Genomic DNA, 26,783 nt, shown 5'->3' with positions numbered 1-26,783 from the left:
ATTTACTTTTTTTGTTATTTCTGACTTAGAGGAATCTCGATGACAAAAAAATATATTGAGAAGCACTGTTCATCTATTGTAGAGAGTTGTTTTCTATGGGTTTATAAGGGATTGGCTTATCTTATTTGAAGATTATTTATTTATTTAGTTCAGAGACAGAGAGAGGGTCAGAGGAGAAGCAGACTCCCTGCTGAGCAGGGCTCCCAACGTGAGGCTCGATCCCAGGTCCCTGAGAGCATGACCTGAATGAAGGGCAGACACTTAACCGACTGAGCCACCCAGGTGCCCCTAGCTTATCTTATTTGAAACAGGTGGTGGTAATGGGGCAGGTGGGGTATACGATTTAGACTCTATAAAATAAAAGAGCAGAATTGGACTAGACATATATTTTATATTGGAATCATCAGTGATCTGGTATGATTTTTTTTTAAGTATGGGGCAGAGATCCTGGGGTGCCATATACACGGTTCTGATAGCCTCTGCTACTTGGATTAGCAACAGATCAGAAGAAGAGAAAACAAATAATAAATCTTACTGGTATTAACATAAATGACGATTAACATCTTTTCAGCTTTCTTGCTGTTGCTTTACAGAATTAGAGGGTTATTTCTTGTTTGCTTTTTCGATGAGGAAACTCTTGACTCCCTGCTTGTCTCTCTTTTCTCTAAAATTAGTGTGCAACTTCTTGGTAGAAAAGTGTCTTAATTGTATCCATATTTAATTATCTTTAAATGATTCATTCTCTGAGTCTTAAGAAAAAAAAAAAAACCCAAAGGAAGAAAATAAATTTCCTACACCCCATACCCACCCAGATGCCTTCATTGCATCTGTGGTCAGAGACGGGCTCTATCCCCCCTCACCTCCTCATACCTCAGCCTTGAACTAGACTGGGCTTGCCCTGGTCTGACCCTGCCTCCCAGTGGAGAACGTATAAGAAGAGTTCATGGGCTTAGTTGGTATAAAAAACACTGGAGCCCTTAAACTAATCAATTTTTATGTTTACTACAGCCTCTGATGAAAAATGACTCATTGTGCAGTGTGAGAAAATATGTGGTAAAACATCATACTTCCCGCAATGGAACATGGTCAGAAGATGTGGGAAATCACACTAAATTCACTTTCCTGTGGACAGAACAAGGACATTCTGTTACAGTTCTGGCTGTCAATTCAATTGGTGCCTCTTTTGTGAATTTTAATTTAACCTTCTCATGGCCTGTGAGCAAAGGTAAGAAAGGGTGCAGGGTAGTAAACCTGTGCCCCTTCTAGCGTTTAATCTTTACATACTCCTCCCATTCAAAATGATCTTCCAAGAAGCCTGCAATTCTCTGACTCTGAAGGAATCTCTTCTTTTATCTCTTCTCTTCTGAAAAGTAGCAAAACAGATTGCACCCTATTATTATGTAATATGGTCCTTGGCTTTTCATATAACAGAATCATGTTGATAAATGAGAATATTCTAGTAAATCTAATACTTAAACCTTTTGGATCAATGGAAGTTGTACATAAATCAATCTCTCTCCTTGTCTCTGTGTGTGTGTGTGTGTGTGTATAAATAAGTACATGCATATGTGTGTGTTATTACATATATGTAATAGTATTACATACTATATGGATGCAGGTAATTGCTCAGACTTGAAAATTAACCTGTCCTTCATTTCATATGGGTGTTGAACCTTCTTTCATTAATTTTGATATCTTTGATTAATTAGAGAATGGAGAACTACCTTTAATAGGAGCTCTTAATCTGGATTACATATTCGAAGTACAACTTTTTAATGGAAAATTCAAATCTACTCCACCTGTACTAATCTCCTCCATGAAGTCTTTGCTTATTGCTTTAATTAGATATGTCCTAAATCAGGGTGCTTTCTACCTTTCTTCAGGAATTTTATATCTTGCCTTACATTATGATTACTTTTGTACGTATGGTGTAAGCTTCTTGTAAGTTCCATAGCATCTGCACAGTGTTTTACGCTAAAAATATTTTCAACCAGTATGATCTAGAGGTATTTATTGAATGCTGCGCCATGTTAGGTGGTGGGAATTCCAATGTGAGAAAAAACTATAATGGTCTCAGCATTCAGAAACCAGCATTCAGACCATGAGAATGGTATCAGCATTCACAAGAGTCCAATAGATGACACGGACCTTGATCAAATAATCATACAAGTTAGTGCCTATTTACAAACTGAGATCAGTGTTCCCAGGAAAGGAATGTAATTTTATAAAGGAAAGGAAAATAGAACCTGACTTGGCATTGAGGGTTAGAGAAGCTTTCTTAAGAACTAGTATAGGAATCAAATTTCCCCAAAAGGTGAGGGGAAGAGCATGGGCTCCTGAGGGAGGAATAGTCTGACTGAAAGTCCTCAGGGCACAGGAGAGGACATGAGGGGAGAAGACCCGGGTGGCTCTGGTTCACAAAATCCTGAAAGGCTGGGAGGTGGGCTGAGCCTTGGCCCTGGGCTTGCAGTTCATCCTCACAAGTGGAAATCCAGTGGAGGCTTTTAAATGGGACTCTGTGCAGAGGGTGTTAGATAATCAGATTTGTCCTTTGAAAATGCAATGCCATCAGCAGAAGAGAAGAGTTTGGAGGGAAGTAGAGAGGATGATGAATAGGCTTGTGCAGTATTCCAGTGGAGAGCAACTTTTTTGACTCATCCCCAGACCCCATTTTGGTTTCTCCTCAATGGCTTCTGTTCCCACATCTTTCTGCATGTATGACTCTGTGGTACAAAAATAATTATATTATATTTATCTATATAAATGTCATCCTTCTCTTACTTCTCCCTTTCTCCAGTAGGTTGTATGCGCCTCAAAGGTATTAGGAGATTTTTTTTTTTATTAATTTTGAATTTAAAAACAAATTTCCTTCTTTTCCCCTCAGTAAATACCGTGCAGTCGCTCAGTGCTTATCCTTTAAACAGCAGTTGTGTGCTTCTCTCCTGGACGCTATCACCCAGTGACTACTATCTGATGTATTTTGTTACTGAGTGGAAAATTCTTAATGAAGACAGTGAAATTAAATGGCTTAGGATCCCTCCATCTGTTAAGAAGTATTATATCCATGGTAAGTTTGCTGCACTTTAATTGTTTCTCTTACGGATTAGCATGAGAGTGATTATTAATTTAAATAAGATAGTTAATGAAAACTTCAAATATATAGATGATGTTACCATCTTACCACATGTAATTCTATCACTTTCTCATAAACATTCAATTGTTTCATTTGATCCTTTCTAAATATTTTACATAGTTGTAATCATATCATCTATCATTTTTCTTCTGATTTGTTCCTTTGATATATCACAAGCATGTTTCTGTTTTCTCCCCAATCTTTTTAACCATTATTTTTAATGATCACGTAGCATTTTATTCCAGAGTCTACTTAAACCATTTATTTATTTGAGAACATTTTTGTTGCTTCCTGCTTTACCTTTTTTTCCCCTAGACTATTTTTTAATGGCCTTTGATATCTACCACCAAATTTTTTCCCCAGATCTGTGTACCAACTTATAATGCTACTAGCAGTGAGTGGGAATGCCAAGCCGTAGGTCTGCAAATGTAGGACTAAGTGACATAGGCAGCATAAACTCTGCAAAGTAGAACAGTTGCCCCAGGAGATGATTAAAGTGCAAAGTAATCGTGCACAATACGGTATCTCCAGGTCTGAGTAAGGTTTTAGTACGGACCCTATTATTATACAATATCACTCCTTCTACTACGAGAGACTTCTACTTCTATTTCATTCCAAAGACCCAAAATTTAGCATCAGGGCAAATAGAAATGATTGATAGAGAACTAAATTCAGTTCATTACCACTATTGTCCAGATGGTTATGCTCTGTGCTTTTCTTTAAACCATGGAAATACATAATTTAGGCTTCAACGAGATTTATCCCTTGTAGAGTATTTATATATTATTAACATTTGTAAAAATGATGGATCACCGATAGATTTGTTTTAAACTTTGCTATACAGTCCCCCCTAACAGGGGGACTAGGGGGATCCCTAGATAAGCAAGAGGACTCCTGCTCCCCACCCCCACTTCTTTGCATTTCATAAGACTTTAGTCTCACAGCTGCCTCGAATGGCGAAAATAAGTAAGCTAAATGCCTGTGAAAGGGGAATATTGCTGGCTTTGGGGATATGGGAGAAGAGGTAGACCATATTGTCCTGGAAAGGGAAAGTGGAAGTTCATACACTGTGAGCTTGAACAAATTGGCTATCATTGGAACTTGCCCTTGAAAATTGCAATCTTATGTCTCTGGGTAACATTTTCAAAAATTATTTAAAAATTATTATCATTACTAGGAGAATTTGGAATGCTTAGGTGCTTTTTGAAACTCCCTTAATCATCAGTTTTGATCCATAAGTAACAACTTATTTCCATGTTTGGAAAAATAGGAGAGTAACCTAATTTTCTTTATATAGGTTTCACTTGTTAATATTAATTCAGTAAAAACGACCCTTTAATATATTTTTCTCCTCAGATCATTTTATCCCCATTGAGAAGTATCAATTCAGTCTTTACCCAGTATTTATGGAAGGAGTGGGGAAACCAAAGATAATTAATAGTTTCACCCAAGGTAAGAATTTTCCTTCTGGTTTCTTTTTATACAGATGTGTGGTTTCCTGCTCATCAGTTATGTTGCCTTCTGATTATTTTCTTTCTAATGGAGTCATGGAAGAGTCCAGAGTCTTACACAGATGTGTCAGGGAGTGATTGCAGGAAATGTACATGGTCCCTTGGTGGTAGTAAGAAGGAGAGTAATCAAACATGGTATTCTTGTATAGGAAATTAACATTTTTAGTCACAAATTGGATACAAAGTTAATGGAAAAGAAATAAAGGAAAATATGCAGCAATGCAATAAAATACATCATAAGAAAAACTAATTAGAAAAATACTAATGTTCTGTACAATTCATATAAATGCATCTACCCCAAACAATATGTTTTGGGGGTACATACTTATGAGCCTTTAAGTTTTTAAAAAGATTTTTATTTTATTTATTTGATGGAGAGCGAGGGAGACAGAGCACAAGTAGGCAGAGCAGCAGGCAGAGGGAGAAGCAGGCTCCCCACTGAGCAGAGAGCCCGATATGGGACTCTATCCCAGGACCCTGGGATCATGACCTGAGCCAAAGGCAGACCGTTAACCGACTGAGCCACCCAGGCGCCCAAGCCTTTAAATTTTAATCAGTCTTTTAAAGGAAATATTTTTCCTGTAAATTTAAAACTGGAGAAGTAAATTCATTGTGCCTCTTAAATTTCTAATTCATCTTACCGTACGTGGAGTATCAACATTTTGATTTTGCTGTTCTGGCTCAAATTGTCTTCAAGTCCAAGCAACCTAATAATGAAGTTTCAAGGGAGAAATATTTTGCCTGGTTTTAGAATTAAAAGAATTATAAAAATTCATTCATTTATTATTACACATACACGCTGGGCACAAGAACTGGGGATTGAACAGTAAACATCAGTCTCTGTCCTTATGGAGCTTAACCCCCATGCTCTAATGGAAGTGAGAGTAAACAAATCACGTATAATATAATGGAAGATAGAAATAAGTGCTATGCTTGTTGTGATGAGCACTGGGTGTTTTATGTAAGTGATGAATCACTAAATTCTTTTACTCCTGAAACCAATATTACACTATATGTTTACTAACTAGAATTTAAATAAAAACTTAAAAAAATTACTTGCACTCAAAAAACCCCAAGTCAATAAAAAAATAAGAGTGGCAATTGGTAATAATTAATAAAAAGACTAATTTAATAATAATAAAAAATAAGTGCCATGAGTCAAAATCAATGTAAGATGAAAGGATAGAGTTAAAATGCGGTGCTTTAGTTAGGATGGCCAGAATTGGTCTTTTTCTCTGTGCAGGTGACATTTAAGTAGAGCCATGCAAGTACAAACGAGAAGAGCATTTTAGACAGAGGGATAGCAAGTGCAAAGGTTCGGAAGAGTGAGCATGCTCAAGAAAAGCAAGGTCAGTGTGTGTGGGGTGAACAAGGTAGAGATTGGAGGTGCTGAAGTTTGGCTTCTCTAGAAGCAGATACTGAGACAGAGAGTCATCAGAACAACTTTCATGGGCACTTTGATTCATATAACCTGAAATGATCACATGGAATTGGCAAAAAATAATTTTGAAAAAATGTTTTGCTAACTTACAGTAAGCATGATTCTGTACAAAATAGTATTTTATTAATGTATCATAAATACTTTTTTATTTTTATATCTTTAAAGGTAATACAGATTGATGATGGATTCAGAAAAAAGGCTGCTGTAATTTTTGGTACAGAAAGATGTTATTATTTCCTCAAGCTTCTGAATCATGTGCATTGTATTTCTTTTTCAGATGATATTGAAAAACACCAGCATGATGCAGGTCTATATGTAATTGTGCCAATAATTATTTCCTCTTCAATCTTACTGCTTGGAACGTTGTTAATATCACACCAAAGGTATTGTACCTGGCGTTACGAATCCTTATGGCCAGAGCTCTTGAGCATGTTTAAACTTTGATTTAAAACCCCAATCAGAAACATTAAAGTCTCCTAAATGTGTTTATGTGTATCCAGTACACAATTAAGACGGCCTGAAAAGAAAAGGCCTGTTTTCAGGAAACCACATTCTGTTTTGCTAGTACAACACAAACATCATGGACGAAATTCATGTTTCAAATGTAAATACATTCAGGAAATAACAAGCTTCTGACAGGAAATCCTAGGCAGTATGTTCTCAGAGATGGCAAAAACGGCTTTTAGAGCTGTACAATTTGGGTTGAGGACTTTTTAGTGGTGAAGATTTACCTGGAGTGGCCAGTTCATTTATGATTAGTTAACACTCCAGTGTTTAAAAATCAGCACTGTGTGGCCCCGGTCTGTCTGGTTTGGCAAATGGCCTTGAATTTCCAGTGGTTCTATGGTACCATATCGCCGTGTGCTGAAAGGCCCAGATCTATGAACTGATTTCACACTTGTCAAATCTCTACAGAAACTTTTGTCTTATAGCAAAAAAGAGGGACTGGAGAGTTTCGAATCTGAATATATCTTTAAGTCAAGTGAGCCGATGGGGCCATATCAAGTGGAATTGTTTCTAAAATGCAGTTGATGGCCACTTTTTTTCCATTTTGAGAGGGGAAGAGGGGCAGAGGCAGAGGGAGAGAATCTTAAGTAGGTTCCATGCCCTCAGTTTCATGACCCTGAGATCCTGACCTGAGCTGAACTCAGGAGTTGGATGCTTAACTAACTGAGCCACCCAGGCGCCCCGATGGCCACTTTTAATATATTGTTTCTCCAAGAAAAATCCACTCCAAGTGTTGAGCACAGTGCCTGGCACACAGCTTTCAGTAAGTGTTGCTTATTTCATTATTATTTCATAATAAGTGATTATTAACTTAGTCTAGATAGAACGTTGGTGGACATCTTCATGGGATAGCATGTGAAAATGAATCAGATTCTACCAGGAAATAACTGATCTGGTAGATTAATTTCTAGTTAGTCCATTCATTAACTGTGAACGTTTTCAAGATGAACGTTTTTTGTTTCTCCTTTGTAGAATGAAAAAGCTGTTTTGGGAAGATGTTCCAAACCCCAAGAACTGTTCCTGGGCACAAGGACTTAATTTTCAGAAGGTCCCTTTTTCAATTTTTTTAACCCAAAATATGTAAGATTGCACTTTAGATGCTGTATGCCTTATATAGCGTCATACATTTTTAAGGGTTAAAATATTTTAAGGATAAGGTTTAAATCTTATTTTATTCAATTCATTTAAATATGAGTTCTGTTTAATCTATTACATATTTTCAAGAATAGCAGGATGCAGGGATTTGAAATCAGGATGAAACAAAATTCCATAGGTAGTTCATCATATGAAAATTAAATACATATATATTTATATTAAAATTAAGTATATATGTATATATTTATATTAAAATGAAATATATATGGATGTATTTATATATATCTTCTGTGTCACAGTATATAATAAAATACATATTAGAATATTAAGGGTTAAATCTGGTGGAGAACAGATATTTGGATATACTTTTTTGGCGTAAATTGATTGTCTTGAGGTAAAGGCTAGAATCAATATTTTTAATCCCTGTAATTATTTCCATGATTATTTAAATCAATTAAAAACTGTATAAATAATCCTGCCCTCAAACACTGCAATCTGAAAAAATGCAGTTGTCCTAACAGAGCTCACATCTAAGCACATAGTTTTTTTCAAGCTAAAGTACTTGGTAAATTAGTCAGCTATAATAAAATAATTTGTACATACATCTTATAATAGAATTTCTCAGAAAACTCTAGAGTTTAACTAATGTTTTATTAATTCTTATAATTTCCCCTGAAGCCAGGCTGGGTTTCCACCCATAAAATGGAGAAAATAGAATTCAGTTTTCATGTCAGAATATCTACACGATGCTTTAAACAGTAATCATATGGAGGTTATTCAGCGGTCTCACCGATTGCATCTTGATCATTCATCACGGTTAAAAGTCTTCAGTGGTTTCCTTTTGGCTATGAGATAAAGTACAGTCCCTTTAAGCAAGTGCTCAATGAGTTCTCTCTACAATCTGTTACCAATCTACACACCCTATTTCCTCCGTCCCTGGGCCTCGGTCATGCTTTCGCTGTTGCCTTTACCTCTATAGACCCCACCACGTCGGTGAAGAACCCATGCTAGGCCCTTTTCCTCAAACCTTCCTTTAACACAAGTTTTTCAGAAGAATTTCTCCCCCTCTAAGTTCCCAGAGCGTTTTACTGTTTAATTTATTGTGAAGAGTGCTCTGAGTTCCCCGGGGTATGTTTTACCCCTCACAAATATTTGTTGAACTCCCGCTACATGGGAAGTATGAAAGTAGGGTTTCATTAAAGCAATGCTGGTAATTCATAATCATGTCCATTCATATATGTGCAGATCACTGAGACACATACTCTTATACGCATTCAGATTTTTTCTTCAGTCCTCAGTATCTCAACTTCCTTTCCTGTGAAATGATGGTAAGTTAATGGAACTTACCTCGTAAGGTTTGTTTGGGGATTGAAGAAGATGGGACTTGTAGTGTAGTAAAGTCTCAATAACTATTAATTATCATCATATTTAGTTTTTTTTTTTTTTAAGATTTTATTTATTTATTTGACAGAGATAGAGGCAGCCAGTGAGAGAGGGAACACAAGCAGGGGGAGTGGGAGAGGAAGAGCAGGCTCCCAGCAGAGGAGCCTGATGTGGGGCTCGATCCCATAACACCGGGATCACACCCTGAGCCGAAGGCAGGCGCTTAACCGCTGCGCCACCCAGGCGCCCCTATTTAGGTGTTTTAAATTACTAGTCTTTCAATGACACTGTGAGATAAGTATCATTTCTGTTTTATAGAAGAAAACACTGAGGCTCATAGTGGTTAGGTATCTTTTTTTTTTTTTTTAAAGATTTTATTTATTTATTCGACAGAGATAGAGACAGCCAACGAGAGAGGGAACACAAGCAGGGGGAGTGAGAGAGGAAGAAGCAGGCTCATAGCGGAGGAGCCTGATGTGGGGCCCTATCCCATAACGCTGGGATCACGCCCTGAGCCGAAGGCAGACGCTTAACAGCTGTGCCACCCAGGCGCCCCAAGTGGTTAAGTATCTTGTTTTAGAACCAAGCTTGGCTTGCCAGTTTGTCTGACTGTGGAGCCTGCTCCATTGGTCACACTTCTCCATAGCAGTGGCTTTCATTTTTTTTTATTTGACCATGACCCACAGTAAGAAATACACTTTACCTTGTTGCCTAGTACATGCATAGATATAGATATGAAAAACTGAAAGGATTTCATTATATGCAGTGCTATTTTCAAAATTCGATTTTCTTTTAAAAAATAGTGACTGCAACCCACTACATTGATTTCACTTACTAGTGGCCTATGACTTGCAGTGAGAAAAACACTGCACTCCAGTTTATCAGTGAACAAATGAGCAAACATATGATATTGTAGATGTAACAGTGCAAGTGATTAAATTGTAATCTTTCAGCAGCAATGACATGGTCTTATCTTCAGACCAGGCAGCACAAGATGATCATTCTCTTTATAGAAACTTCACTTTGTTTTGCGTCCATCCGGCCCCGCACCACATGCCTCTCAGCTATGCCTTTAGGCACTATAACCCATGGAGTTTCCTTTCATTAAACAGAGCTCATGATTTTTTTCAATTAGTAAAATATTTATTCTTCCTCTCTCTCTTCCACTATGAATTCACACAGTAACATTTATTGTAGCTATAGTGATATTTCAGCCATATATATTTATTTGTCATTCGTTCATTCATTCATTTATTCATTCACTAAACACATAGTGAGTATTTACGTGTAAGTCTAGGATGTTGCTAGGATCTTGGGAAACAAATTTTTAAGAGATTTTCCTTACTATCTGGGAAATAAGACAGTAAGGTTAGAGAGGAGTGACTTGAGTGGAAAGCAGAAGAGAAAGAACTTGTCTTCTTTACCATCTCCAGAGAAGTTTATTCATTTTAAAATTCATTAATTTGTTTCACTCATTCATACGGGCTATTTATTGAATCCCTATCCTGTGCTAGTCACTATGCTACACCTTCAGGTTGTATTGATCAGAAAAAAGGGAACTCCTGGAGTGAACAGTTAAGTGGGGAAATACGCATTAATTAATGATAATGGAAATAACAATATACATATGACATATATCATCTTCTAATAATTATAAGCTACATGTTGTGAAAGAAAAGGATCCAGCGTGCTGAGCTTAGTGTGGGGGATGGATGGGGATGAGCGGTGAAGCTAGGAAAGCGACAGCTGAGCTAAGCTCTGGAAGATGAGTGGTCATTAACTGGGTTTTGTGGTGGAGGTGTAGAGCCCAGGCAAAGCCACCGGCAAGTATAACGCCCTGAGGTCGGAAGGACCACAGCACATTCGCAAACTGAAAATAGGAAGATTAAAAGACAGTGTAAGAAAGAGATTATTTTTCTTAAATATGAGGAGCTCTTTCTTTTAATATGAGCATTTTTTGGGGTCCCCAAAACTAAATATCTATGTAAATAAAAATTTTAAAGCTTCACTATACAAGTATATATGAATGCAGGGAATAGCCATCTTGCTGTCACTTTAAGAGAAGCTCTCTCTTCAACACGTGAAGCTCTGAAATCTCCCCTCTGCACTACCGTGAAAGTGGTTTCTGCATGTTTACCAGGGCAGGGAGACCATCAGGCCCACCTCAGCAAATGGAGTTTGAACCTGCGCCCAATGATCTTCCCCCCTTCCAAAGATGGCGGCACAAAGGAGCCACTCGGTGGTTAGAGGCTGAGCCGGTGAGCCTTAGTTTGTAGACTCCGTGCTCCCCTGCTGTCTCACACGCGCTCTGAGATGAGCACAGTGTCGTAGCAGATCATCTGACAGACGTTATACACAGGAGACTGAAATCTCACTCAATTTTTCCATGTTCTGGTAAACTGAAGAAGTGTGAAGAATTTTTAAGATACTTACAGTGGGTGTGGATATCCTTATTTGTAAGACTGATTTTTTTTCCCTCTGCAAATAATTTGACTTCATAATATTACAAGATAATTATTTCAGCATAACTCAAGATGCTTCATTTATTTCTAGGGCTTAACAGCTACACAGATAACATAGTCTAGGAATAAATCAGTTTTTGGGATATAATAGGAGTATTTGAAAAGTGAAGAATATAATTTGAAAGATTTTTACTAATGATAAAAATCAAATCTTCTAAAATACGATAACTTAAAAAGAAATCTCATCTTCTACTTTAATCTCCTAAATAACCAAAAATATACTCTTTTAGGGAAAAACAAAGTAGTGTAATTCATGCTGTATTTCTAAAGAGGGTAAGGCAAATTTACTGTTGGCTCTTTGCTTTCGTAGTCATTTATTTTCTTCTCATATGTCTAATAGTCTTCTATTTTCTGATGACCAGACTGAGTCTCAGAGTGGTTCGGTGGCTTGTCGTGATCATCTCTCCTGTCCTTGTAAAAACCTTGGTTAAACCCAGGTCCATCGGACTCAAACTGCCACCCTTGCCATCAGTCCCATATTAACAATGTACTGCTTAATGTAACTAATGCCACGAAATTGTACTCTTAAAAACAGTTGAAAGGCTAAATGTTATGTTATGTATATTTTAACAAAGTTCAACAAATGAGTAAAAAAATCTGAATAGGCATTTCTGCAAGGAAGCTGTATAAATAGCCAATAAGCACTAATGAATATATGCTCAACATCATCAGCTGTTAGGGAAATACAAGCCCCAAAACACAAGATACCACTTTACGCTGGCAAGGATGGCTATAATCAAAAAGACTGCTAATAAGTGTTGGTGAGAATGTGGAGAAATTAGAACTCATACACTGCCAGTGGGAATGTAAAATGATGCAGCCCTTTGGGAAAATGGTGTTTATGGTTCTTCAGTAGTTAAACATAGAATTACCATATGACCCAACAATTCCCCTACTAGGTATATATCCAGTAGAAATGAAAGCATATATGTATGCAGAGATTTATACATGTGTGTTCATAGCAGCATTGTTCATAATAGCCAACATGTGGAAACAAGCCAAATATCCATGAAATAATGAATGGATAAGCAAAGGGTGATCTATCCAATTCTAGAACAAAAGGAAACAACAAACAAAAAACCCCACAGTGTATTGCAAAGCAAATGGGCTGTGACAGCCATTGTTAAAGACATTTACAGTGTTTTTAAAAGAGATAATTATTTTTTACATAAAACATTTCCCTTAATTTGTTCTCCAAGTTCAGGTTATTTTTGAACATTGGTTTTGTGAAAATAACCTATACTTATAAACCTTTTGACATCTAACCTGATTTCTAAAATGGTCCCTAAAGTTAATCTCTTCCACTTTTTAAACTGTCATTCTCATTCCCTTTGGTTTATAATGAATCTAAATGCATATTTACCTCATATTTTTTTAAATAAAAATTGCAGATCAAATTCATCCTGCTTGTTCCCCTCAGTAGTTTCGATGCCTCCTTTCCTTCTGAGGGGCACCCACTTTCAAGAATATAGTATGTATCTGTCTAATTTATGCTTTTATACTTCCCTACACCTGCAGATGTGAACTATGACCAATGAACAAAAACGCTTTGGGTTATCATGAATGTGAACCTGACTTCTATATCGTTCAAAAGTTATTTTTGTTCCCAGCATTGTTTTTTGAGATCTCTCCATGTGGCTACAGTTAACATAGTTCACCCATGTGGACTGGCCCATGCTATTCCGTCCTATAAATATATCACAGTTAAAATGTCTGTTCCCCCACTGATGGATATTTAAGCTGTTTATTTTTTTAATTTATTTTTTTAAAGATTTTTATTTATTTATTTGACAGAGAGAAAGAGCATAAGCGGGGGGAGTGGCAGGCAGAGGGAGAGGGAGAAGCAGGCTTCCCACAGAGTGGGGAGCCTGATGCAGGGCTCATCCTAGGACCCTGAGATTGTGACCTGAGCCAAAGGCAGGTGCTTAAGGACTGAGTCACCCAGGTGTCCCATTTAGGCTGTTTAAAAGCTTTTTTCTATTTATTACAAACAATGCTGCAGAAAGCAACATTGTACATGTCTCTGTGTTCTCTGCGGCTGTATCTGCCCCATTATTTTAAAAAGTAAGTTTTGCATTACCATAGGACCAGTGTGCACGGTTTACTGGTGACATAGTATGGAAGAACATTTAGTGCAAAATATAGTGTCCTCCTTTACCCCTAGCTACCCTTACTTAGTCTTGCACTTCAAATGCTATTAGTTTAAACTGGTTTGCTTTTAATTTCCCTGGCAGGTCACCTTTTTATTTCTAAAAATAACGTGCTTATACCACTACGAAATGTAGTCATTATGTACTGATTTCTGGCGATAATGAAGATTTACTCATACACATACTTTTCCTGCCCTTCTCCTTTCCCCTCACTTCTACCACATATTGTTTTGTCACTTTTACCAATTTTTTCAGTAATTACTTTGCAACCTCAGAAAAATCTTCTTAAATTCCATTTATTTCCATCAAATAGAGACCACTTCTTGGAGCTCTCTTCTCTCCCCATTTTAAAAAATAAAATAAAGACATTAGCACTCTTACCTTTCCCTCCATTTCTCCCTCCACTTCCCAATCTGTAAATATAACTCTATGGGTTAAGTCAGGATTGATAGCATGTTTTGTGCTATCATCGTTTAAAAATAAAAAATAAAATAAAAATAAAAATAAAAAATAGAAAGCCAATAAGCTGCATTTACACTGCTATGAGTTTGTAAATACTGTTGTTTGCAGATGACACTCTTGGGCGTTCTAATGTCACAGGAGAATCTATTTTTTAAAGATACTAGAAATATTTCACCTGTTGGTCAAAATTGTGCCAAAGTTTAGTTGGCTTCATTTTTAGTTCTTGTGGGTTGTTGTGGCCTTTTCTCCAGTTTCTAATTGCTCCTTTAAAGGTTTTTACGTTTCCGTGTGGTCTGTTATATAAGCTCCTTCACTGGATACCTTTCCCAGTGTGCTCTGCCCAGGAAACACTCTGTCCTCCTACTTCAGCCTGGATGGGGCCTTTCCCAAAATGTCTACATGCCATCACTCAGGATTTTTCCATAACCAGTTTCTAGTGACTCCTGCTTCCTAAATTCCTTTTCTTCTTCTTTCTTGATGGGCTACATCCTTAAGTAACCTCGGAAGAAATGTTATGTGTCAGGTCAGAGTCCGCATGCCTGAAATTCTTTTTATCGTGCCGTCATTGATTGATCCTTTGGTGGGGTGTTAGTTTCTAGGTTGGACAAGTCTTTCCAACTGAACTTTGAAACGATTCCTGCCTCGTCATCTAGCCCCCAGTATTGCTTCCAAGAAGTCAGATGCCGTTCTGATTTTTACTCCTCACTGGTTACTTGCAATTTTCTTGCGTTTAAAATATTCTCTCCATTTTTAAAAAAGTTTTTATTTTTTTGTTTATTTCTTTGAAAGAGCACACGCACGAGCAGAGGAGAGGGGCAGAGGGAGAAGGAGAAGCAGACTGCCCGCTGAGCAGGGAGCCCAATGCCAGACTCCTCCCAGGATCATGACCTGAGTCAAAGGCACACTTAACCAGCTGAGGCTCCCAGGCAGCGATAAAATATTCTCCCCATTTTTGATGTTCTAAAATTTCCGTGATGGGTCTAGGGACATTCTTTCCCATTTAACTTGGTCGCATTTGAAGACACTTTCAACTCCATGACTCTGGTCATATCTAAGAAGTTATGTTATTTCTTTGCTGATTTCCTCTCCTCCTGTCTCTTTTGTTCTCTCTTTCTAGAATCTGTATTTGCTGGATGTTGAACCCTCAGCATGGATCGTCTATATGTCTTATCTCTATGTTCTTTTTTGTCTTTTGTTTTACATTTGAGACCTTGCCATATCCTATTCTTTCACTGCTTCTATTGAACTTTTATTTACTATTATATTTGTCAATTTGCAAGTTTTTTTCTTCAGAGTATTTTGTTCTGGTTTTATGCATACAATATCTCCTTAAATCTTCTAGAAATACCAATTAAAGGATCATTGTTTGTTTGTTTAAAAAATTCTTTTTTTCCCCTATTCTCTGAATGCTTTTTCTGCTAGGATCACGTTTTCTTTTTGTTTATCTTGGCTTTTATTTTTTTATCTCTGAATTTCCCCAAATATCTACTAATTCCTTGTTTTCCTTTAATGTTTTAGAATGAAACAGTGGATGAGGTAACTGGGTGCCCAGTGCATGTAGGCAGGAATTATTGCTTGATTGGGTAGATAGGGCTCTGGCTAGATGAGGCAAAATGTACTCACAGCCTCTGGATGTGAAGACTGCAGGGGTGCCTAGGAAGGGGTGTGGGGGTGCAACACAGTGGCATTCAGTGGCTCCTTTTTGCTCCTTCTCAGCTTTCTCTGACTTAAGAGAATGGCTGCCATGACCACTGAGGAAGTGTACTGTTCTCCCATTTTTTCCCCAAAGGTTTTATTTATCCATTTGAGAAAGAGAGAGAGAAAGAGCGTGCACACAAGCTGGAGGAGGGGTAGAGAGAGAGGGAGAAGCAGACTGCCTGCTGAGCAGAGAGCCCAAACAGGGCTCCATCCCAGGACAAGGAAAAAAAAAGTGCTCCATGCCTGCTTAGTAATTCCCATACCTTAGTAATAGGTCCTTAGTTGATTTTGAAAACAGAACCTCAGGGGCGCCTGGGTGGCTCAGTCATTAAGCGTGTGCCTTCGGCTCAGGGCGTGATTCCGGCGTTCCGGGATTGAGCCCTGCATCAGGCTCCTCGGCTATGAGCCTGCTTCTTCTTCTCTCACTCCCCCTGCTTGTGTTCCCTCTCTCGCTGGCTGTCTGTCTCTCTGTCAAATAAATAAATAAATTAAATTAAAAAAAAAAAAGAAAACACAAAACCTCAATTTGGGCGTGGAAGGTAGTTCTAATACGAAGGATCTTCTGGGTACAGCAGAGAACTGGAAGAGCCCCATTCCACTTGCTCTGGTTTTCAGCCTCAGGTCGCATTTCTTCCTGTGTGCTTAGCCGCCATTTCTTCACTCACCATGTCTACTGTATTCAGCCGGGCAAACAGGCTTTCTCTTCAGCCACAGCCCACTCTGGAGGTACTTCGGTCTGTAGCTTCCTTTGTTAATCCTCTTTGGTCTACACTCTTCCAGTTGTTTTCCCTCTCATAGAAATGAATTCAAAATCTTATTCCCTCATGCCCTCTCAGATTATCTTCTGTGTTGTGGGTACATATTCGTTATTTCTGTACTTTCATTCTAATAGAGTCTCTACAAAGATGAGAGAGCAGTGTGTTCAGCCTGCCATCTTGAACCAGAATACCCCTCTGCCCTATTTCTCTTGATACTTTATAAATCAGAATCTTAAAAAAATAAAAAATAAAATAAAAGTAAATATAGAAGTCAGAATCTTAAAGTCTGAATTCTTGTTGAAGGAAAATATAGTGACGCAATAGACTTGCTTTTCTTCTAATTCAGATTTCACAGTGTTTAAAACAGTGTCATGAATTTGGTTTTTTACTTTCTTCTTTAGTGTTTTTGCTTAATCTATTATTTTCCTCCTCTAAATCTAAATCATCTGTACTTTTTTGGATGATGGGGGATCTAAACCCGTTTCTTTGTTGTCTACGTCCATGTCTGTTTTCGCAAGAGCGTACTTCAGTTAATAACCTACCTTAGGAGTGTGAAAGCTGAAACCAAATGGATTTTTTTGCCTTGTGATTCAAAGACTGTCCAAGATTCCTCAGTCTGCTCTATGCCTCCAAAGGAGCTTAACAAACTGCAGGTTCCCAGCACACCAGTCTCACAGACGGGAGGCAGAGCACCTTGAAATTGCTTGAACGGTCTTGCAGAAGTGGGTAAAACCAGTGCAGTTTTGAGTGGAAAGTTCTATTTAGAAGCGCGCATTAGTGGGCTTAGAAGTGTACATCTCACTCTCCCAAAATGTGACTTCAGTTTTGTTTATTTTCCTGTCCTTAATATTTATATGTCCATGGCTTATATAGAACTGGAAGACAGTATGTATTAGTCAGCTGAAATCTATCACAGCAAGGAGAAAAAGCAAAAGAGAGAACATGTTTTCCTGCCAGTTTGCTTTTAGGATATCATTTCATCCTTCCATTGTTTTATAGAAAGATTGTTGGACTAGAAAAAATTAAACTAAGTCAGAGTCCTCACTCTGCTCTAATTAGCACTATGACCTTAAGCCCCAATTGCTTTGTTTTAAAAAAGGGAGGCACATAGACCAGATGAAAAATCATGATAATGATCTGTCATTGTATTCTTCACTACTTCAGCTCTTCTTTCTATTAATTTTTAAATTTTTGTTGTTATTGCTTCTTCCCTTTTACTCTTTCTTGTTCCAAGGTCTCCAATACTTCTGTTGCTCCCCATTTCCTCCTTTTTATTTTTCCAGCTCTTTGCTTTTTTCTCCTTAATCTGTATTCTTCTGTAGTTTTTCCTTGTCTGGGGTCACCAAGACTGTTCCTAGAGTGTGATGTTAAGGTATACTTTACGGAAATAGAAGAGGCAACCTCAGTTCAAAATTTTACTCTTTCCTAAAAAGATGTATTGCTCTGGTATAACAGAAGAATTCATAGGCTTCTGGAAAATGTTTTTGAAATCTTTCATCTTTTGCTTTTTGAGTGATTTTTTATTTTGCTTTCTTATTTTGTTTTATTTTATCTAAACAGAGAACGGACATTCTTTGAAGTCTAATCATGATCACTACAGATGAACCCATGTACCACCTTCCCAACATTCTGTAGAGAGTATTAGAAGATTTTTACATTTTGAAGAAGGGGAAACAAATCTAAAAAATATGTGGTTGAACTCTTGAGAACTAAAATATGGTGGATGATGTTGATTTAGAACTTAAAATAGAAGCATAAATTTGGGGTCGAGAGATAGGTGTGAGTCCAATTCAGTTTGAATATATGATTACTCTTCAGGTCACCTTAAGTTTAAAAAGTAATATCATGGTATCTGGTTTTTGATTTATCATTTGTGTGGTCATAAAACATTAAAAACTATGACTGTTCTATCCAATATCATCAGGGAAGTAGCAGACAATGCCGTAACTAGGTGAAAACTGCAGCTTCTGACACATAACTTTGCAAACACAATGAATCTAATTACAAGATACAGTGTAACTAGTTTATATTTTTATGTCCAAAATTTTCCATTTTGTATTCTTTTACAGACACCTGAGTTTATAACCAGACCCATGTGGGTGTTCTTTTGACTGTCTTGTAGTTTTTTTGTCTGTCCAACTTTGGTCAATCTGAGAATTCCCATCTTCAGTAGTCTTGCAAATGGCTTACGCACTAACTTCGATTTCAGTTCAGGGAAGGCCAGAAGTTAGGGTGTGTGCTGGTCACAGGCCAGTGGAAGTTGCAGTTTGTAACAGGATGACCTGACAGATCCAGGTCAGATTGACCAGATCAGAAAACACATCAGCCTCCAATTTAGCCTCTTTGTGAAATTCTTGCCTAAATTTAATTTATTTACACCGAACCACCCAAAGCTTCTGGCAGGCAGAGATGTACACAGCGATGCAAAAAGGGAGCTTTTACTTGTAAGATAGTTCATGGCAAAGACAAGACGTTTCTTCCTGAAAAAAACCCTTGCTATTTCTATGATATCAGCATAGTAAGTGTGTTATGTTGCTCACATTCAAAATAAACCAAAGCCTCTGTTTGATGAACCTAAATAATATTAAAATTTAGGCTATTTCTAGATGTCTTACATTTAGATTTCATTCATAGTTTCACTTGGCTATAAAAACAACACTAAAAATGAGTTTTTTCCCCTTCACTGACTTTTAATAGATATCATTGGAATGTAAAATCCAAGTGTGAGGTTATGAAAGGATATTCTCTAATTCCTACCAGCTGAATACATATTTAATATGCTCCCAGACTGTTCTAAAATCTTGAAAAATTAGATGCATATAATGATTGAAACAATTTTTTAATGAATATACTTTTAATAAAGGTTTATAACCCATTGATAAAATATACTTCAATAATATGCGGGTACGTAATTTCTTATTAACTATTAGTGAAATCTTACATCTGAATGCATTTGAAGACATGTGCATTACTCAGTATCAATAATTGGTTACCGATTTAGAGAGCATGCGATATGCCAAAAACATCATCTGAAGAGCATTTGTGTCTTTGACTGTGTGCTATTGACTCTTTGTATTTTTTGTTTTCATATTGATAGCATGTAATGCCTTTATTTGGTAACCTTAATTTCTAGGTTCATTTAAATTTTAAGAAATTCAAGACATATGTAGTAGTAAGTTTAAGAAAAAACAAAATCAGCAAGTAAATATTTGAAGGAAATCATAAATCTAATGATAGATTTCTGTCAGAAAGAGAAAAAGCATGGAAGCTTTCATATATTATGTTCATAGACTAACAGAAAAGGTTGTGTTAACATGGTATTTGTCATTATGCAGTATTTTAATATCTATATAAGCCTATTCCATTTTTATTATATTTAGTGTTTGGTATATTTATTCTTTTATAGTTATAACCACCAATATGTTTCATTTAAGAGTTTAAAACTATGCTAATGAATTATGTTTTTATATGGAATACATTTGCCAGTATGAAGGAGAGTTGGGTAAATTGTTATTTCAGGCAATAAATTTGAATTCATTCTAGTGGTTTAAAAATTGTAAAATTCAAACGTTCAACCATATGTATGTCTTATGAATTGAACACATTTCAGTAGCACTTCATTTAGCTGCGTCCATTTTTCAGCGTGATGTGTCCATGGTATTCTTTATTTTGCATTTATTTTTTCAATATGTTTATGTTGTATGAATTGAGCTTTTTACACACAGAGTCTTGATTTGTAGCTGCGTGGCAGGATTTTTTGTTGTGATGTAACCAACATTCTTATAAAAGATACGATGTGCATTTGTTTTGCGTCTTTGTCTTCATTCCGCATGTTCCATAGTATGTGTTTTTATATGAAATCATTTAAAAGAAATAGTAATTTAAGAGTCTGTGATCATGTCTTTCACCATCATTGTTTTCAACAAATTAGTATTCTTATTTTCTGGTAGTCCTAAACAGATTTTCAGTATGAAAAAAGGCAGATAGCTTACCCTCATACCATATCTTATGTCATGGAGTAGTTATTTTAACCGTCTTTGGACTAGTTGGTTTGCTCATTTGATTTTATTTCAGTTCCTTTTTTTATTTGAGGTTTAAAATTTCAGTTTGTGGAAATCTAATTTGCTATAAAATATTAGGAATTCTTCAGAGTACAGCCCTTTTTAATTACAACAACCAATCTTTATTGAGAGCTAAGCACTTTCAGACACTCTTTAATTTATTCCTCACCACAATGCCAGGAAGTAAATATTGAACACATTTTTACAGACGAAGAGACTAAAAGGCAAAGACGTTAATGTACTTGTCCATGGTCATAGAAGGGCTTGAACCAAGTCTGTCTCATCCCACTTTTATTTATTTATTTATTTATTTTTAAAGATTTTTTAAAAAATTTATTTATTTGACAGAGATAGAGACAGCCAGTGAGAGAGGGAACACAAGCAGGTGGAGTGTGAGAGGAAGAAGCAGGCCTCCAGCAGAGGAGCCTGATGTGGGGCTCGATCCCCGAATGCTGGGATCACGCCCTGAGCTAAAGGCAGACGCTTAATGACTTAGCCACCCAGGCGCCGCCCCTCATCCCACTTTTAAACACCATCTTCTACTGCCTCTCCCTTATGATTTTTGACATATCCGTTTTCCGTGCAGAAAAACCCCTAGTTAATTTGTGGTTGACTTATGTCCTTTAGCAGTAACCTTTCACACTTTCATTTCTGCAATGATGTCATAGTGAAGCAAAAAAAAAAAAAAATTAATACAATTGAGCATTAAAATGTGTCTTTTCTTTTAGCCAGAAACATTTGAGCATCTTTTTATCAAGCATACAGAATCAGTGATATTTGGTCCTCTTCTTTTGGAGCCTGAAACCATTTCAGAAGATATCAGTGTTGACACATCATGGAAGAATAAAGATGAGATGGTGCCAACAACTATGGTCTCTCTGCTCTTGACAACTCCGGATCTTGAAAAGGGTTCTCTTTGTATCCGTGACCAGAACACCAGTGCTAACTTCTCTGAGCTGGAGAGCACCGTGATAGCCCGTGAGGATGAAAGCAGGAGGCAGCCCTCTGTTAGATATGCCACCCTCCTCGGCAGCTCTAAATCAAGTGAAATTGATGAGGAGCAAGGGCTTATAAACAGCTCAGTCAGCAAATGCTTCTCTAGCAAACATTCTCTACCAAAGGGTTCTTTCTCCAACAGCTCATGGGAGATAGAAACCCAGGCATTTTTTATATTATCTGATCAGCATCCCAATATAATTTCACCACACCTTCCATTCTCAGAAGGGTTGGATGAACTCTTGAAACTTGAGGGAAATTTCCCTGAAGAAAATAATGGTGAGAGGTCTGTCTATTATTTAGGGGTCACCTCAATCAAAAAAAGAGAGAGTGGTGTGTTTTTGACTGATGAGTCCCAAGTGTTGTGTCCGTTCCCAGCCCATTGTTTGTTCACTGACATCAGAATCCTCCAGGACAGTTGCTCACACCTTGTAGAGAATAACTTCAATTTAGGAACCTCTGGTCAGAAGACTTTTGTATCTTACATGCCTCAATTTCAGATTTGTTCCACTCAGACCCAGAAGATAATGGAAAACAAAATGTGTGACCTAACTGTCTAATTTCATTCAAGAAGCATCTCAGATTTATGTTCAAATGAATCATATGAAGTGTAATATATTTCACTATGGTTGTGGATATGGGAGAGGAAAGAAAATTGTAAAAATTGGAAATGATTACCCCCAGATCAATGGTATCTGTCCTCACTCAGTAAGATAGACAAAAAATGGGAGAAAGCCTTCAAAAGCCTGGCAATATGGACGGACTCTTCTAATGATACCATTAACACGCTAAACTGGGAAGTTCTCCAATGGCTTGTTTCTAGCTAGAAATAAGCCCAACAAATATCATCTTTTGGGAACATTAGACCTGTGTAGAAAGAGCTAACCTTCTCAGTTACACCTAAGTTTCAAAGAAGACTTCAAACTAATACATGCGAGATGTAACTTGCTTCAAAGGGTGTGGTTATTTTACCTTCAGTTGTCTTTGTTTTCCCCTGATTTGCACACACACCCGTTTATACCTAAGAGGCATCCTCGTACATTTTAAAAGTATGTGATGTATTTTGTGCTACTTGACTGTGTGATTCTAAGATTTTGCAATTTTAACAAACTTGTCTTGAGCACGTACTCTGTGGTAGGCACCCCACTAAATGTTGCAGATAAGTAGATGATTTAGCTCTGGCCTAGGGGATAGACTTCTGAAGACTGACAAGTAAGCCAGTCTTTATATATCAAATCTAAGATGTGTGCCATTGAATGAGACTATTAGAATGGCAATACCCACAACCAGTATGTTGATGACAACAAAAGCACTTTTGAAGACATAATGTCTGTCTTAACTCTTCTCTATAAAAGATGTCGCAATGGTCACTTTCTGATATGATTAGATTGCCACATGTTACTGTATCTCACTCTGGAATCACTGTCTTCCCTGATTCCCATTTGCTTGTATGTTATTTTTTTTCCTCACTTACTGAGCATTCTCTCTCATATAACTAGCCACTGTATTAAATCTGTCCATACTTTAACTCAATTAATTATTAAAATAATTATATATGACACATGTACTCCTATAATACCCCTTTTAAAGATTCGACGATTAAGTAATTTTTCCAAGGTCACAGAGTTGTGGATCATGGAACCAGAAATCAGATTTAAACCCAGATCTTTGAATGCTAGTGATTATGTTTGAAACCTATACCTTACATTGCCATTCATTTAAAAAAAATGACTTGTAATCAAATAAAATTTATTAAGTGGAAATATAATGCTGGATGAAAATTAAGTGAGAATTACACAGATGTTGTTTTTGCCCTTAAAGACTTTAATATTTATTGTTGCCTTCAGTTTCTGGTATGGCAACAAAACTCAAAGACAGCATATTGAGCAACAAACTAAATTAAGAAACCTGCAGAGGGGCGCCTGGGTGGCACGGCGGTTAAGCGTCTGCCTTCGGCTCAGGGCGTGATCCCAGTGTTCTGGGATCGAGCCCCACATCGGGCTCCTCCGCTATGAGCCTGCTTCTTCCTCTCCCACTCCCCCTGCTGTGTTCCCTCTCTCGCTGGCTGTCTCTGTCTCTGTCGAATAAATAAATAAAATCTTTAAAAAAAAAACTTAAAGAAACCTGCAGAGATAGCTGTTGAATGGCAATAGTTAAGAATTTCAAGTTGATCAGTATGATCAAAACAAATAATTCTGTCCTCGAAAATATGCCTGTTGGGTTGCTACACATCACGAGTTTCATACTTAGACTGAGAGAGGGTCCTGCTGATTTTACTGTTACCCTAAATAAAATCCTGCACTCCACCTCTATGCTAGTTGTGGCCCTATGAAGTCAGCAGATCGAGACAATGATAAAGATCTCAGACCCCAGCCAACAGGTATTTTTTCACACTCCATGATCATTTGCCAGTTAGAAGCCAATAAAGCTGTTTCCTATCATAGCATCATCGAGCTAGCTCAAGATCTCACGTGCTCAACTGATGACTCACACCAGAGAAAGGTAGAGGGCTCATTTCAACTCACTGAATAACTAGTGTGGTATGAAAGTCTTAGTTCTATACAAAGATAAATCGAGAGAATACTTTTCTTCACTGATGGGTTAAGTGGTTTACAGATTCAGAAACAGAAGGAAATTATTGCACGTATGGAAGGTCTAGTAAAATGGACCATTATTTTTAATGCTGCTCATAGAATATAGACATTTAATTGAGGGTACAGTATAGGAGAGACAGAAAAATGACATTTTCTCCACTCTGCACATAGTTGGAGATAAAACACTGAACATGTCCACTGAGACACAACATTTTCCTGTGGTCTGGGGCCCATAACTGCAGGGAAGAGAAACTGATAGATGTTCCAGTCAGCCCAAGGTTTCACCATGCTATGCATACGCTGTAGTGAATTCAGAAGTCCCGGGACCACCGTTGTGCTGTAGGTCTGTGTTAAAGGAATTTAGTAACAGCACATTAACTTGAGATCATGAATATCATCCTGGTGCAGCTTTAGTTCCTAAAAACAAGGGAAAACATCTCAGATATTGATATGCCCAGGGAGTTTCTTTCACAGACAGAGCTAAAGTGGTACAGTTTGGCCTATTGGTATATAGAGATTTAGTTCTTTTCTATGGTCAGTGTGTTAGGGTTCTGATTTTTACTTTTGAAAGTTTGTTTCACTATATGTATTACTATATTTTATTGGGTCTTTATGAAAATTACCTGTCATTAAATAGTGGATTTTCATAAAAATTTAGGTAAAATTCAGAATTTTTATCCTTCAGGACGGTCACACATTGTCCCAGTTCTTCCCAAAGATTCTTTAAAAAACTGTTAAGGGAGAGAAGAGCTGAAATATGGGTTTGGACTTTTAACTTAGGATAAATCTGGAATTTTGAGTATTGCATTGAAGGCCTTGAATTGAAGAACAAGTTACTAGTCAGTCTCTCTAAATCTGAACTTAATGAAAAGAAACTCAGAAGTTACTAATTTGAGGTAGGGCCTCAAGTTTCAACAGATTGTCTGAAGGTAAATCATTTGTCAGGGTTAATGAGACGATAGGTTTCCTAGGTTAAACCCCCAAGAACAAAGACGAAGAAAACAAATCAAGGTGTGCTTATCAGTATCAGCAGGGCCCTCCTGTTGGAGCCCTGTGTTCCCGTTTGGAGATGAGTTACATATGGACAAGAGGAATGGGAGCAGATATTCTTCTGTTTTTAAACCTAGTCTCAAGTAGTAAGAAGACTTAGATTAAATTCGCAAACAGAGGGTGATCCTGGACCTAGAATAAGGTTTGATGACGCCGAGCTATGAGCTGCTACCTTCTCTCATCCTTTCCAATAGAGCCAACTCCCTCTTTCCAAATATCAAACATATGGTCCCATTCCCTTAAGAATACTCATCTGGATAACTCAAAAGCTGAGAGAAGATAAACTTCCTCCACAAATTGATACCAGATTCCAAAGCTGCTTTGGCATGGGATCCAGGCGGGGCCATAAGACTTGTGCCTACGGGGCTCCCGTGGAGTTGGACAGCGTGCTGAATGGATCAGGACGTGAACAGCCACATGTCACCTAGACGTGGATGGAAAGAGACCTCTTTCCAAATTCTTTCCTGTAGTTTTTAAAAGACATTTGTTCCACTTTTAAGGGTCATCTTGATTGTTATGGACTTTTCCAAACTATTTATTATTGAGAAAACACATTCTCGAATTTAAAACACCAAATTAAAATGGTCCACTCCACTATGATGAACACAGTGTGCATTTGAGGGAAAAAAATGTAAACACAGTTACCAAAAAGAGTGAAGAGACATTTACAAAAGGAAACTAGAGAAGTCACTAGTTTTATTTTTTCTTGAACAACTGATTTAAAATGGTAACGTACTCCAGCACTGAATCACAATGTTGGTGGAGCAGCTGAGAATACAAAGATCTGGATTAGAACTGAGGTATTATTCCACGTGTTCGTATGAGGATCAGGAAATGGTTTTCAGGGGTTCTTATATTGAACAAATTATTTTTATACAAAGTTTATCACTCAGTATTTATTTTGGAAAGCTGCTGATGTCTATTTTTCAAAATTATACTTAGGATGTTTGGCATTAAATTCAATTTTGTGAGGATCTTTGACAGGATATTTTAAATAATGTTCACTCAAAAACCCTAGACCTGAGAAAGAATTAGGAAAATTATCTAATTTTGTAATGAAATACCTAGATTGCAGATACTATACTTTTAAAACTTGTCATTAAGTATTGGGCATGCAGTGAACACTTTCTCTTTAGTCACAATTGGTACATTAATAAATGTTATAAACACAAGTGCTGAGATATAATCATCAATTGTTTTATAAAACGTAATTATTCTAATTCTCCTTTATGTCCCTAAAGTCATAAAGAAGGAAAGTAAATCATGACTGTGAATATTTTCATTTTTTTATCATTATAAATCATGAGCAATGTCAGAATTTTGAGAACTTGAATGTGCAGAGTTAGGAATTGAAGTTATTTTAGAATTATTTTTCTTTCAGCAAAGATGTGAAAATACGAAGAAGTAATCTTTGTAGTTTAT

At 37.1% G+C, this 26,783-nt stretch overlaps 1 protein-coding gene across 4 annotated transcripts in view; it reads left to right on the top strand.

Annotated features, from left to right (window-relative positions):
* The window catches only part of LEPR (leptin receptor), a 65,073-nt gene extending 41,588 nt beyond the window's left edge, over window positions 1-23,485 (top strand). Inside the window, exons 13-19 of one of the 4 annotated variants that reach the window (XR_005834145.1) lie at window positions 1,009-1,225; window positions 2,885-3,067; window positions 4,490-4,585; window positions 6,363-6,468; window positions 7,565-7,640; window positions 11,211-11,328; window positions 18,221-20,461. Coding sequence is in view for 3 of the 4 variants with exons in the window: in XM_008690766.2 (XP_008688988.1) it covers window positions 1,009-1,225; window positions 2,885-3,067; window positions 4,490-4,585; window positions 6,363-6,468; window positions 7,565-7,640; window positions 21,450-22,277 (1,506 nt within the window). In the remaining variant the exon portion in view is untranslated. Of the gene's footprint in view, window positions 1-1,008; window positions 1,226-2,884; window positions 3,068-4,489; window positions 4,586-6,362; window positions 6,469-7,564; window positions 7,673-11,210; window positions 11,329-18,220; window positions 20,462-21,449 lie in introns of those variants that run through there. The other 3 variants (XM_008690766.2, XM_040627186.1, XM_040627187.1) reach the window with 3 other exon arrangements.
* Window positions 23,486-26,783: the final 3,298 nt, after the last annotated feature.

Source organism: Ursus maritimus, unplaced genomic scaffold, assembly GCF_017311325.1.
Source record: "Ursus maritimus isolate PB19 unplaced genomic scaffold, ASM1731132v1 scaffold_12, whole genome shotgun sequence".
In the NCBI taxonomy this organism is placed as follows: domain Eukaryota; kingdom Metazoa; phylum Chordata; class Mammalia; order Carnivora; family Ursidae; genus Ursus; species Ursus maritimus.
The sequence above is the reverse complement of the archived record's forward strand: the minus strand, read 5'-3'. Positions and strand labels throughout refer to the sequence as shown.